The sequence below is a fragment of the Delphinapterus leucas genome, chromosome 20 (genome assembly GCF_059928025.1).
Source record: "Delphinapterus leucas isolate spDelLeu-1000000601 "Yukka" chromosome 20, BTC_Dleu_Yukka2, whole genome shotgun sequence".
In the NCBI taxonomy this organism is placed as follows: Eukaryota; Metazoa; Chordata; class Mammalia; order Artiodactyla; family Monodontidae; genus Delphinapterus; species Delphinapterus leucas.
In genome coordinates this window covers 10,116,833-10,131,223 of record NC_143148.1, presented here as the reverse complement: position 1 = coordinate 10,131,223, position 14,391 = coordinate 10,116,833, and the positions used below count along the sequence as shown (strand labels likewise).

At 54.7% G+C, this 14,391-nt stretch overlaps 2 protein-coding genes across 2 annotated transcripts in view; both read left to right on the top strand.

The window, feature by feature from the left end:
• Positions 1-5,835, top strand: part of MARK4 (microtubule affinity regulating kinase 4) — a 51,675-nt gene extending 45,840 nt beyond the window's left edge. The window contains exon 16 of the transcript XR_016390918.1: positions 4,973-5,835. The gene's annotated coding sequence lies outside the window, so the exon portion shown is untranslated. The remainder of the gene's footprint in view (positions 1-4,972) is intronic.
• Positions 5,836-5,895: 60 nt separating this feature from the next.
• Positions 5,896-14,386, top strand: KLC3 (kinesin light chain 3). Its single transcript, XM_022585375.3, has 13 exons — positions 5,896-5,980; positions 9,118-9,383; positions 9,891-10,121; positions 10,435-10,504; positions 10,912-11,131; positions 11,555-11,642; positions 11,716-11,817; positions 12,353-12,526; positions 13,173-13,263; positions 13,341-13,381; positions 13,473-13,579; positions 13,773-13,836; positions 14,145-14,386. The coding sequence occupies exons 2-13, from the start codon at positions 9,126-9,128 to the stop codon at positions 14,214-14,216; spliced, it is 1,518 nt and encodes a 505-aa protein (XP_022441083.2). The 5' UTR covers positions 5,896-5,980; positions 9,118-9,125; the 3' UTR covers positions 14,217-14,386.
• Positions 14,387-14,391: the final 5 nt, after the last annotated feature.

Below are 14,391 nucleotides of genomic sequence, written 5' to 3'. Positions count from 1 at the left end.
TGTTGGCTTCTGGGAAGAGTGGGGATCACGGAGTGACAAAGACCTACTTTTCACTCTGTAGTCTTTTGTTCTCTGTGAACATCCTTTCTGACAGCACTTTACTTCTTAAATTAAAAAAGAGAGTAAATATAATTCACACTGCTGTATGTTATATGAAAGTTAAGAGAGTAAAAATAAATAAGTAAATAAAAATAAAAAAGGGGGGAGGCTTTTTAAAAACTATGGCCAAGAGATGAAAATAGAAAAGCCCCCATCGCATCTACCCATTTTCCTGACATGGCAAACTGAGGCCTTAAGTGATTAGATGGGGATTTTGTTGAGTGCCTTCTTCTTTTTTTTTTTGTCACTAGTTAATATATGAGTTTATTTGGAATGATTTTGATTTTAGAAGGAAGACAAGTTCAAAGAATCGTTTGATAGAAAATGAAACGAGTTAGTTGTATATGGATGGACGTTGAAAATACATTTATAAGCTAAAAGGTATGACAAATTTCTACCCAGTGTCTCTTTTGTTTTGTTTTCTAATTTATTTTATTGAAGTATAGTTGATTTACAATGTCATGTTAATTTCCGCTATACAGCACAGTGATTCAGTTATATATATATATATATATATATCTATGTATACATTCTTTTTCATATTCTTTTCCATTATGGTTTATCATAGGATATTGAATATATCCCTGTGCTATACAGTAAGACCTTGTTGTTTATCCATCCTATATATAATAGTTTGCATCTGCTAATCCCAAACTCCCAATCCACCCCACCCAGTGTTTCTTTTTTTTTTGACATAAGCTCTTTTTATTTTTTTAATTAGCTGTGCTTTATCTTTTTTTTTTAAAATAAATTTATTTTATTTATTTATTTATTTTTGCCTGTGTTGGGTCTTCGTTGCTGCCTGCGGGCCTTCTCAGGGCAGTGGATTCTGTTGTTGTGGAGCACAGACTCTAGGCACGCTGGTTTAGTTGCTGCGGGGCATGTGGGATCTTCCCCGACCAGGGCTCGGGCCCGTGCCCCCTCCACTGGCAGGCAGATTCTTAACCACTGCGCCACCAGGGAAGTCCCCACCCAGTGTTTCTTAATGGATACTTCAAAATGAAACAGTTTGAGATCTTCACATTTGGTTGCTGCATTTTTATTTAATTAATAACTGTCTTGGCCATTTTTCATCTGGTAAAGCAACCTAACCAGGAAATATTCAGGGAAGCATTACTCACCCTACTGCCAATAAATTAGAACATGGCAACTGAAGACATCTGAGTTTGGTTGGTCCTTAATCTTTTCATGGACCATTAGGAATAATTTCCACAGCGTTCTTGCAAGTGGAGGAAAAAGGTGGAAATGCTAAAAAAAAATTGAGTCCAACAGAGAAGGCGACCAGGGAATTGGTTATGCTTTGACTGAACTAGAGCTGCCTTCCCCCAGCTAGAATCAAGTTCAAATGCTGACTGCCTTGTTGACTGTGGTCTTGGGTGAGGGATTTCTCCTCTCTGAGCTTCAGTTTCCTCTTTCTTTCTTTCTTTTTTTTTTTTTTTTGCGGTACGCGGGCCTCTCACTGTTGTGGCCTCTCCCGTTGCGGAGCACAGGCTCCGGACGCTCAGGCTCAGCGGCCATGGCTCATGGGCCCAGCCGCTCCGCGGCATGTGGGATCTTCCCGGACCGGGGCACGAACCCGTGTCCCCTGCATCGGCAGGTGGACTCTCAACCACTGTGCCACCAGGGAAGCCCTTTCTTTCTTTATTTTTCAGCCAAAGATGCTTCTACTTTATTTTCAATTCTCACCATTACAAGTGTTGGGTTCTGCGAGATCATAGTTAAAACACTTTGGTGTAGGACATCAATTTTACACATAACGGCTGGATCTTTTAAAAAGCCAATTTTGGGCTCTGGTGTTAAATTAAATTTTATATGAATACATGAATTTGAAACTCAAAAACAACCTAAATGATAAAAAGAACTCATCAATACATTTATATTCTCTATCATAAATGATACATAAGTAAGAATTCAACTATTTTTACATCTGCAAGTCAGATGCTATCAAGCCAACTGCCATGTACCATCCATAATCCTCTTACATTTTTAACTCAAAGACAAATAGGAAGATTCAGTACATTTTAATTTCCCAAATGTTCTCAGAAAGAATGATCAGAAGCATCCTCCAGTTGTTTTTTTTTTTTGAATTTTTGAATTTTATTTTATTTTTTTATACAGCAGGTTCTTATTAGTTATCCATTTTGTACATATTAGTGTATAGATGTCAATCCCAATCTCCCAGTTCATCCCACCCCCCCCCTACCCCTGCCACTTTCCCCCCTTGGTGTCCATACGTTTGTTCTTTGCATCTGAAGCATCCTCCAGTTTTCAAACACAGCTGGGTAAATCCATTTACCCCATGGGAACTACCTGTGTGTGTTGTAAGGTAGCAGTGAAAGACTACGATCCTCGGCGGTAGTGATGCCCTCAATGCGGAAGCCTTCCCTCTTCACGTGAAGCGTGTGAATAACAGGAAGGGACAGAGTCACCTTCATTATCTCCTCAACTATTGGTGTTTTCATAGGATTTTAAATGCCTGATTTCAATTTTACAACAACAATACCAATATTCATTCTGAAAGGTAATCTTATCTTCCAAGTAGCAGTTATTAACAACTTCCAACATGATCTCTAGGAACAATTTGAAGTTCTTTTTTTTTTTTTTTTTTTTGGCCACACAGCTTGCAAGATATTATTTCCCCGACCAGAGATCGAACCCGTGCCGCCTGCAATGGAAGCGCAGAATCATAACCACTGGCCTGCCAGGGAAGTCCCTAATTTGCGGTTCTGAACCATGCTTTGGAAAAACATTTCCAGCAGTCTGTGCAGGATTTATGCCTATTCCATTATGGGTAATTATTGCAGTTATTGGATGTTGCAGGAACTTTAAATTCTTCTGTTGCGAACTTTAAGACTGCTGTGAAAGGTGTACTTTTGGTAACACAGAGTACTTTGTGGGGCAGCTGAGAGTCTGACGTCAGAGTGATCTTAAAGAAAACCTTTGATATGGCAGAGCCAGTCCAGAGACCCCACCGATTCCACCGGCTAGCCCCACATCCTCTGAAGTGCAGCCTGGCCCAGTCTCCTCCTTTTTAGATATGGCAAGTAAGAGTGCCTACCTCAGAGGGTGGCTGTATGGATTCAGGGGCTCTGCTACTCCTTGGCTGTGTGATCTTGGACAAGTCACTTAACCTCTCTGTGCCTCATCTTCTTCACCTGTGGAATGAGGACAATCATAGCAGGTTGGTGTGAAGGTGAACGGAATTAATCTACAAGGCAAGACCTGACATAGGGCCTGTCTTGGGTAAGAACTCAGGAATGCCAGCCCCAGCTGACGCTGTGCAAAAGTGCTTGGCACAGGGCCAGCCCAAATGCTATGTGTTGAGTGCAATCATCCCTGTTTTACGTTTATTTATTTATTTATTTATTGGCTGCCTTGGGTCTTCGTTGATGCACGTGGGTTTTCTCTAGTTGCAGCGAGCGGGGGCTAACTTCATTGCGGTGCCCGGGCTTATTGCGGTGGCTTCTCTTGTTGCGGAGCACGGGTTCTAGGCGCGGGGGCTTCAGTAGTTGTGGCATGCGGGCTCAGTAGTTGTGGCTCATGGACTCTAGAGCGCAGGCTCAGTAGTTGTGGCACACGGGTTTAGTTGCTCTGTGGCACGTGGGATCTTCCCGGACCAGGGCTTGAACCCATGTCCCCTGCATTGGCAGACGGATTCTTAACCACTGTGCCATGAGAGAAGTCCCCATCCGTTTTACAGATGAGGAAATAGGTGCTCAGAAAATCATGGCTTGCCCCACGTGACATGGAAAGGAAATGTCAAGACCAGGATTTGAATGCAGATCTACCTGGCTCCAATTCCCTCCCACCCCCCACCCCACATACACACACAGTGTTTACCATGTGCCACTCTGTTCTAAGCCTTTTACAGGGATTACTCATTAATCCCCACATCAGCCTCACAAAGTAGGTTACACATGTGAGTCCATTTCTACAGATCAGGAACGTGAGGACCAGAGAGGTTAGTTCCTGGCTCAGGGGTCACACAGCCAACAAATGACAGAGCAGGGACTTGCACCTAGGTCATCTGGCTCCAGTCCCTGCACTGCTTCGTAGTAAGCTTGTGGCAGTTCCAGAACCAACGTCCCGTGTCCTGAGGGCAGAACAATGGGGGGACAAGGACTCAGCTGCCGCCTTCTACCCTGTTCCCTAGAAATACCTGGAGAAGTTAGAGCGTGAGTTTGAGTCTTATTTTCCATCAGTCAGTCAATAACCATTGTCCCGAGTGCCTTCTCTGTGTTCGGGCTGTGCTGGGTAGCACTGGGCACACAGCAGGGACTGAGACTGCCTTGGCTCTGTCTTCCCTCCTGGGTCTTACAGTCCTGCATGGGAGACAGAGAAGTGATGACCCAGGATGGGCATGGCTGGAACATGGAAGTTGCAGGAGCCCAGGAAAGGCGTTTCCTCCAGCCTTGGGGTGGTCTGAGAGAGCCTCCGCAGGAGGGAGCATCTGCACGGAAGCTCGGAGAACAGGGGAGTAGAGAGCCGCGCGGGAATCTGGTGCCTGGTCTACGGACCAACAGCGCCCTCTTCTGGAAGTATCCTTTAGTGCAGCGACCGGTGTACTGCCAGGGTTTGGCAAAGCTCGCCTTGAACCAAATTCGATGATGCTAGAATCCTGTGCGCCCAGCTTTGGCCAATTTATGTTTCTAGGACTTGATTCATTGAGTCAGTCACTCAACAAATATTTATTGAGCACCTAATTTGCGCCAGGTGTTCTAATGCTAAAGATACCGTGCTGACAATACAGAGCCCTGCCCTCAGGGAGCTGGCATTCTAGTGGGGGAGAATCAATAATCTAACACCATAAAATCAGTAGGTAATATTTGCTAAATGCTTCCGATCCATATATTAACGCATTCAATCCTTACAGCCTCGGCTTCCCTGGTGGCGCAGTGGTTAAGAATCCACCTTCAATGCAGGGGACACCGGTTCGAGCCCTGTTCCGCGAAGATCCCACAAGCCGCGGAGCAACTAAGCCCGTGCGCCACAACTACTGAAGCCCGCGCGCCTAGAGCCCGTGCTCCGCAACAAGAGAAGCCACTGCAATGAGAAGCCCGCGCACTGGTATTCCCCGCTCGCCGCAACTAGAGAAAGCCCGCGTGCAGCAACGAAGACGCAAAACAGCCAGAAAAAATATTCTCATAGCCTTTGACTACCCCATTTTACAGTTTAGGGAAACGGAGACAGAGAGGTTACTTGTCCAAGGCCTGCGCAGCTAGAAAGTACTGAAATCGGATGTGAACTCAGCTCAATTTTTAGCCTCACCAATAATGTGATGTAAGACAACATAGTAGTTATAATGTTACACGAAATAATTTTAGGTCCTGCAAAGTTTTGTGAACAAAATCAAGGAGAGAAATGAGATTGTGTTTTGGTGGGAAGGTGTAATTTAGAAGAGACAGGCAAGGGAGGCCTCTCGGAGTAAGCGGCCTTTGAAAAGGGACCAGACAAACGTCGAGATCTGTGTGGAGAGATGTCCAAGCAGGGCGCACAGCCAAGGCAAAGAGCCGGCGGCTGGCACTGCAAGAAGGCCATCCGTCTGGGATCCAAAGTTTCCAAGATTCTAGTTTCGCTGAGACTCTGGTTTCCAGGCCTCCTGCGCACTGGAATCATCTCAGATTCGACGTGCCCTAGAGGCTACCGGCTACGCGCACGCGAAGTTCTGCGGTTGCCTTAGGGCCCGGGCCGCAGCGCTTAACTTTCCCCGGGCGGTGGGCGGGGCCTGTCTCACCTGTGGGGGCGGGGCTCCGGGCCGCCCCACCCACCCCCGGAGGACCCGCCCGCGGCCCGAGACTCGCTGCGCAGCTGGAAGCGGCGAGGCGTGCGCGGCGGGCGGGCGCAGCGCGGCGAAGCAGGACCGGGAGCTGTCTGCGGTCAGGTGGGCGCCGGGAATGCGGGGTGGGAGTCCCAGGAGCTGCGAGGATGGAGGCGAGGGCGGAGGGTGTGGGCTGGGCCTGGCGCACCCCTGGGCCCTCTGGCCTGGAGACGGGGACGGGCCTTGGGGCCCCTGGACGCCCCCTGTCCCCCCCTGGGGCTCCCCGGGGTCTGGAGGCCCAGCTGGGGCCGCGCCTCCTCCGCCGGGCTCAGGTAAACAGGAGCGAGGACGGGGCGGGGCCTGGGGGCGGGAGGGGGCCCTTGTGACGGCCTGGCAGCGGGCGGGCGCGCGAGCGGTGAAACCGGGGTGCGCGGGGCTGGACGGGCCGGCCAGGGGTAGGTTGTGTGGTTTGCGGGGCTGGCCAGGATGGGGGTCTCCCGCCTGCGAGTGTATGTGTGTGTGGAGATGGTGCGTGCGTGTGCATGAGAGATGGTGTACGAAGCTCAGGTGTGTGTGATGGTGTCAGGCTGTGGGTATAGGTGGGTACAGGTGGGTACAGGAGATGGCCTGTCCGTGTAAGCCTGCGAGGGCACAGAGGGACTGCTTGAATGATGTGAAACTGTTTCAGTGATGTGAAAATGTGGGCGACCTCTGTGTGTCTGTAATGGTGTGTGTGTGTGTGTGTGTGTGTGTGTGTTTGACAGGGAGTTGAACTGTTTATAGGGTTAGGTGTGTCACCAAGAAATTGTGTGGCCGTGGTTGTCTCTCTGCTTGTAAGACTGGGGGGTGACAAGGAGGTGGGCACTATGGGTTCAGGATGGATGCGTGGAGTGTGACTGTGAACATCGTTGTCAGCTGCGCGGTTGTGCGCACGGGGCTCAGCTGGTGAAGGGGAGTTTGCTGTTTGGAGGTCGGCGTGAGTGTGGGAGCCAGCGTGTGTCGAGGAAACAGCCCGAGTGATGTGTGGCTGTGCGTGTCGCTCTGTTACTGTGCAGAGGTTGCGTCTGGAACATTCGGCTCAGCTGTCTGAGATTGTGCCTGATGTGGGAGGTTGTATACGTCCGCAAACTTTCGTGAATGATGGTCATGGTTGTCGGGATGACTCAATGAACGGGTGTGGTTGTGAGTTTGACTTGCGTGTGGGGTGTAAGACTACATATGGTGTGATATACATACACACACTTATATACTACGTACACAGAGAGATTGATATATGTACGAACACGTATATACATAGAGAGAGAGAGAGATTGATGGCGATGGAGAGGCTGCGGTATATAAAATCCCCAGGATTACACACCTGCCCTTACTCTGTGTCTGAGTGGATGTGATTGGGAGCATGTGCACAGGTGCTAAAAGTTCTGGGCTGTTTAGGGGAACACAGTGGCTTGAGTGAAGTAAGCCTGAGAGACTGTGTGCGGAAAGCATGGAACTACCTGTGTCTCTACAGCTGTCTGTGCCATGGGCACCCGCTTGTGACGGAGTAAGAGCCTGGCCTCAAGGGTCATTCACACGTCCGCGTGTGAAGCTCTATAGTGTGTCTGTGTGCGAATCCCTGGCTGGCCAGGTGGGGAGGAAGGAAGGAAATGGGGAGGATGGTGACGGGTCCACCGTGAATCCTGGGAGCATGGAGGAGGCGCTGGGCATAGGATGGAGCGCTAGGTGCTGGCAGGACTGTGGGGCTGTGGGAGAGGGCACGTGTTATGGGCATAAAAGTTCAAGGAGACAGTCCCAATGGAAGTGGTTTGGGATTTGGTTATCTTTTTGCAGGTGAGGGGGGCTGAGGGAGGAGACAGTTTGTGTGTTGGCTTTTATTTTGTTTTTAAATTTTTATTGAAGCATAGTTGGTTTACAATGTTGTGTTAGTTTCAGGTATACAGCAAAGTGATTCCGTTGTATTATATATATATATATATATTTCACAATCTTTTGCATTATAAGTTATTACAGTATATTGAGTATAGTTCCCTGTATACACAGTAGGTCCTTGTCAGTTAATCGATTTTATATATGTATATGTTAATCCCAAACCCCTAATTTACCCCTCCCCTTTTCCCCTTTGGTAACCGTAAATTTGTTTTCTATGTCTGGCTTTTATTTCTGAAGGGAAAGTATACCTGTGTGTTGAGTTGTACTTCGCAGAGGAGACTGTGTATGTGTTATTTCCGAAAGAAGAATGTACTTGTGTGCGTGCCTTAGTGTGTTGCGTTAGGTTGTATCAATATTTTGAAAGGAAAATGTGGATGTGCGTGAGGGTGTGCTGAGTTGTATTTTTAAGAGAAAGTGTGTGTGTGTGTCATTTCTGAGAGGACAATGTGTATTATGCTGTATTTCTGAGAGGTGTTTGTGTATGTATGTATGTATGTGAGGGCCCCAGAGGCATCGTCACCAGATGTGTCATTGACCTTGTCACCCATATACAACCCCATGAAGTCCCACATGTGAAACCCCCCCCATCCATTACCATCTGGGCCTCAGACCCTCAGCTGTCACATGGCCATTGTGACATCCATGGGCCACGCCTGCCTCACGTTTGACCCAGCACGCCTTGGGCTGGCTGAGCATGTCTGCAGTGGAGGGTGGAGCCTGTTTCCTCTGGGTCTGTCAGGTCCTCGGGCTCCGGGAGCCACCACACGGGGCCCCCCTTCCTGACCTCCCCAGTCTAGAGGCCTCTGCTTCCAGCACCCCAGCCCCTTGGCCCTCTCCTCCTGCCCCACCCCACCCCCAGTGGTCTGACTGGTTCCCAACAAAAACACCCTAAGAATGAGCTCACAGAGAGGCTGCCGCCTCCACGCATCCTGCCCCACACGCCCAGTGGGCGAGGGCACCTTGGTCCCAAGGTCACACAGCTGGGAATGCTGGGCCAGGGTACCCAGGGTCCTTGGGGTGGGCTGGGTGGGAGCCCTCAAGATGGCTGTTTGCCCTCCTTTGGTTAATCATACATAATGAGGTTTTGGAGTTGCCCTCAGGGCGGGGTCCTGGGCCGAGGACAGGGAAGACTAGGTTTCCAGTTGCCCGCTGGCTAGGATGGGTGTGGGACAGGGTGCTGGCCGGAGTGAGGAGAGCACGGAGGCAGAGGGCTGGCCGGGATGGGCGGACAGGGAGAGGGTTGAGGGGACCTGTGGCGTAAATGGCGCGGAGGCAAGAGGGGCTGACTTGCCTGGCCCTGGCAGTGACCCCCTGATCCCGGTCACCCCCAGAAGCAGCAATGTCCGTGAAGGTGGTGGCCCCGGGAAGCATGGGGCTGGGCCTAGAGCACCTGAGCCCTGAGGAGCTGGTGCAACAGACGCAACAAGTGGTACGGGGGCTAGAGGCCCTGCGGGCAGAGCACCGGGGCCTGGCCGGGCACCTGGCGGAGGCCCTGGCAGGACAGGGCCCGGTGGCTGGCCTGGAACTGCTGGAAGAAAAGCAGGAGGTGGTGAGCCACTCACTGGAGGCCATCGAGCTGGGGCTGGGTGAGGCCCAGGTATGAGGGGGCCAACTCAACTATGGGGGATGTGGCTCAGGCCTGGGGGTTGCCCAGGGATGAGGGGGCCAGGTGTGCTGGAGGGGGCAGCCTGGGGAGAGCGGGGACTAGGGGAGCCAGGCCCGGGAGGGGGAGGCTCCAGTCCTGAGGTGGGATCCCTGGTCTGCATTGGGGATGGGGTCCTTATGTGCGACAGGGACCCCTGAACCACGTGGGGCCCTTCCATGGAACTGTGGGTCCTGGGGAGACTTTGGGGTTGCACGGGTGGAATGTGAAGTATCCTGAGTGTAATTTGTGTGCCTGGGTGACATCAGAGGGGTCCCGGGGCAGGATTGGAGTATGGCCCTGAGAGCCTTTGAGCATCCCTGGAGCCACAACGGAGGAGTCTCTGTATAATCCGGGGCACCCTGGAGAGAATGGGGTGCTCTGGCTTGATCTGAGGCCCTGGGCTGGGTCGGGGGCGAGAGGGACCAGGCCTCTGACTCGCCACCCCCGCCTCCCTGGCAGGTGCTGCTGGCCCTGTCGGCACATGTGGGCGCGCTGGAGGCTGAGAAGCAGCGGCTGCGAGCACAGGCCCGGCGGCTGGCCCAGGAGAACGCATGGCTTCGGGAAGAGCTGGAGGAGACGCAGCAGCGGCTGAGGGCCAGCGAGGAGGCTGTGGCCCAGCTGGAGGAGGAGAAGAGCCACCTGCAGTTCCTGGGGCAGCTGCGGCAGTATGACCCGCCGGCCGAGAGCCAGGTGCTGCGGGACCCAGCGGGGCGGGGGCCATGATGTGCTGGGGACCCTGCACTCCTTAGATACCCCACAGCCCCCATCCCTCCATGGTGCCCCCCAGTGCCCCAGACCCTCCAAAGAACCCCCTGACCCTCTGCAGAGCCCCACAAATCCCAAACCCACTAGAACTTCCACCGAAGTTGGAAGCCCGAGGATCCTCCCCAAGCCCTCAGGAGACCCCTGACCACCACCACCCTCAAACCCTGGGATCCAGGACCCCAGTCTCTGACTCAGACTCCCAAGCCTCATGACACCCACTTTCCTGTCCTCTCTGCAGCAGCCTGAGTCCCCCCATCGGCAGGACAGCCTGGCCTCCCTGTTCCCCAGTGAGGAGGAGGAGAGGAAAGGTGGGTGTGGGGAACTCAGCCAGGAGGATGAATGGCCCAGGCTGGGGGGGATCTCTGATTCGCTGGGCCCCCAAGGCCTCTGAGGGAGGATGGGGAAGGTCAGGGCGGGGTGTCAGGAGAATGAAGCAGGGGGCTGTGGGGGTGACAGCGGGCAGGTGACGCTGGAAGCTGCAAAAGGAGGCCTGCCACGGCCCCAGGAGCCAGGTGGCTCCCATGTTTCTGTCCCGCAGGCTAGGACACATCTCACGGGCCATTAAGATGCCTGTGATTCCAATCTCAGACATCAGAACAGGGGCCCGTGGTCCCAGGGGCCAGCGAGGCAGCTGTAGCTTTGGGGTGCATGTGTCCCCTCGTGCGGGGCTGCAGGAGTAGGAGGCCTGCAGTGACTGGGTGCCCGGCACCCCCAGGTCCCGAGGCAGCGGGGGCCATCTCTGCTCAGCAGGGTGGCTACGAGATCCCGGCCCGCCTTCGGACCCTGCACAACCTCGTGCTCCAGTACACGGGGCAGGGCCGCTACGAGGTGGCTGCGCCGCTGTGCCGCCAGGCCTTAGAGGATCTGGAGCGGAGCTCGGGCCACTGCCACCCTGACGTGGCCACCATGCTCAACATCCTGGCGCTGGTGTACCGGTGAGGGCTGCAGCCGCCACGGCTGGAGGGGGCAGGAAGGGCGGGGACCTGTCGTTGGGCAGAAGCGGGGGGACCCTGGTGTCCTGCTCTGCCAGCATAGGGCACCAGGGGTGGTGGTGGAGAGAAGGGGCAGAGCTCTGGGGAGGCCACTCACTGAGGCCCAGGCAAAGAGGAGTCAGCATGGGCAAGAGAGACCACAGTGGAGTGGGGAAGAGACCTGGGGTGGCAGAGGCTTGGCAGCCAACTGGGAGCGTGGGGACCCTGTGCTAGACCTGGGAGGTATGGGGACCCCCAGAAGGGACCCCCAGAGGATGCCACCCATGCTTGGTCGTCAGGTCTCTGGGCCTGCAGGATTCAGCCCAGCCCATGGCCCCTGCTACCCCAACCTGGCCAAACCCCCTCCACCCTCGGGCCACCCCACAGGGACCAGAACAAGTACAAAGAGGCCACAGACCTTCTCCACGATGCCCTGCAGATCCGGGAGCAGACACTGGGCCGGGAGCACCCCGCGGTGAGCGCAGGCCCAGGAGGGAGGGCTGTGGGCTGTGCCTTCCCACCCCTGACCCGCCTCTCGCGCCCTGCAGGTGGCCGCCACCCTCAACAACCTGGCTGTCCTCTACGGGAAGCGTGGGCGTTACCAGGAGGCGGAGCCCCTGTGCCAGCGCGCCCTGGAGATCCGTGAGAAGGTCCTGCCCCCACCCGGCTCCCACGGAGCCCCTGTCCTGAGTGGCTCTCACCCCTTGATCCCGATTTCAGCGCTTAATTCTGTGGCCCTTGCGTGACCCTGACTTGCTCCTGTGACCTCTGACCTTCTGTGCCCCTCCCATTTGACATCGTGAGCCTCCAATTTGAACCTAGAGCACCCAATCCCCTGACCCACCACCCTTGACATACCAATGACTTCTGTTTGATTTCTGACTCTCATAGGTCACCTCATGCCCCCACCCGGTCCTGACCTTCCAACCCCACGTGACCAGTACAACCCCAACCTTGATCTACCTATTTGACCCATAATCATGAGGTTTTGCACCACCATGACCTCTGACCCAACTACTCCCCAGTTTGACCGGGCAGTTCCTGCCCTCCGCCCCCAACCTCCTGTAGTTCTCCATCCACTTCAATCCTATAACCACCAACCCATGACTCTCATTACGGCTGTTGGCATCATGTGGCCCGCCAACCCCGGCTGACCCCAATGACTTGTGATCCCATGACCCCTAGGTCCTGGGCGCCAACCACCCGGACGTGGCCAAGCAGCTCAACAACCTGGCCCTGCTGTGCCAGAACCAGGGCAAGTTCGAGGAGGTGGAGCGGCACTACGGCCGGGCCCTGAGCATCTACAAGGCCCTAGGTGGGCCTCACGACCCCAATGTGGCCAAGACCAAGAACAACCTGGTGAGGGCGCCTTGGGGCGTGGGTGTCTTGGTCCTGGGGCCGCGGCACTGGGGAGCACCCATCGGCTGGAGGGTGGGATACCACCGAGGCCAGGGGCCCCACCTCTGCCCAGCCCTCGAGCTGTCCCATGAGACTCGGCTTCCAAGCTGGGCCCTGACTGGTGAGGTTGCTCAGCACAGAGGACACGGAAGCATCAGGAAACAGGCAAGTTGGTGGCAGCCAGAGAACAGCTCCAGTCAAAGAGGAAGCCAGAGAGACGGGCCGGGAGCAGATGAGAGCATTTATTGAGCTAAACCCCCTTCTTAGGACTTTGCCTGTACTATCCGTTTCTTCAAGAGCCCTATGAGGTAGGTGCTCCCGTTGCCCCATTTTGCAGGTGAGGAAACTGAGGCACAGAGAGGTGTGTCACTGGCTCAAGGTAGAGTGGGGAAACAGGTTCCTGCTCTGAGTCAGGAAGTCACCTACCCTATGGGAAGTAGGCGGGGTTGGGCTCCAAGCCCACCCTGCTGTCGGCCAAGGCCTGGAGTGTGGGGTAAACCTGGGTTTCTTCCTGTGGGGGCTGGAAGGATGTGCCTGGGTGCAGTGCTGGGGCCTGGGAAGCTCCCAGGTTTGAGCCAAGATCACCCAGGCTATGCCCTCCCCACAGGCCTCAGCCTACCTGAAACAGAACAAGTACCAGCAGGCGGAGGAACTGTACAAAGAAATCCTCAGCAGGGAGGCCCTGCCTGCCCCTCTTGGTGAGCCCCCAGCCCCTCCCCTCTCCCCCAGGGGGCTCCTCAGCATCCCCACCACAATGGCCCCATCTGTTCCCCAGGAGCCCCCAACACAGGCACAGCTGGTGACACAGAACAGCAGGTGAGGACAGGCTTTGCCTCGGCTCCCAGGGTGGAGGTGGGGACTGGATGGAATGGGGGGGACTGACCCGTGTCCCTGGCGCCCTCCCCAGACTTTTCGTCGGAGCAGCTCGTTCTCCAAGCTCCGAGAGTCCATCCGGCGGGGAAGCGAGAAGCTGGTCTCCCGGCTCCGAGGCGAGGGGGTGGTGGGGGCAGCCGGGTGAGTGTTGGGTCAGGTTGGTGGCGGAATCTGTAGCCCACCCCCTCTCCCTGTCCTGCTCAAGAACCTTCCATGGCTCCCATCTCCCCTGCCACACATTCAATCAAACCTGGCGCTGGAGTGGTCCCCCCCAGGGTGGGAGCCAGACACTCCTGGGCTCACTTGTGCCCCACCCACCAACTTTCCTTTGTAGGATGAAGAGAGCCATGTCACTCAACATGCTGAACATGGATGGTTCCAGGGCTGCTGGGAACCAGGTGAGGGGGACACCCGGGTCAAGGGTGGAGTGAGGGGCCACACTGACAGGCCCAGAGGCAAGGGAAGGGTGGAAGTGGTCAGGCTGGCGGTGGAGTGAACGCCAGGATAGGGAGCATGGTTGGCTTTTACTTGGGTAGAGGCGGGGGAACGGATGGACTGGAGTCAGTGTGGACGTGGGGACAGGAGGACGAGCAACACGGCCATCAGGATAGACAAGCTGGCAGCCAGGCTGCTGGGGAGTAACCCTAGGGGCAGCTGCAGCAGAGCTGTGTCCTGCCCCTCACCCACCCCCTGTACCTGTCCCCAGTTCCCCAGCCGGCACCTGGGCGAGGCCTCTCGGACCCTCAGCGCCAGCACCCAGGACCTGGGCCCCCGCTGAAGGCGACAGAACCACGTGGCTGCAGCTTCTCAGGAGGAGCGGGAGAGGGATGGGAGGAGGGGAGGGGAGTCCTTTCATCTCCCTGACTGCTCCCACCCCTCGGGGGCACCCAGTGTCTTGGGTTTCCCCGCTGTCCTCTCCTCCTGTGATTAAAGGCTGTAGACTTGGCAGCCAG

Bases quoted from the DNA above. Each gene is read 5' to 3' on its own strand.
- KLC3 (XM_022585375.3), top strand. From the start codon at position 9,126: ATGTCCGTGAAGGTGGTGGCCCCGGGAAGCATGGGGCTGGGCCTAGAG. The intron at 9,384-9,890 runs GTATGAGGGGGC...CCTCCCTGGCAG, and splicing joins TGGGGCTGGGTGAGGCCCAG to GTGCTGCTGGCCCTGTCGGC. The intron at 13,580-13,772 runs GTGAGTGTTGGG...TTTCCTTTGTAG, and splicing joins GGGGTGGTGGGGGCAGCCGG to GATGAAGAGAGCCATGTCAC.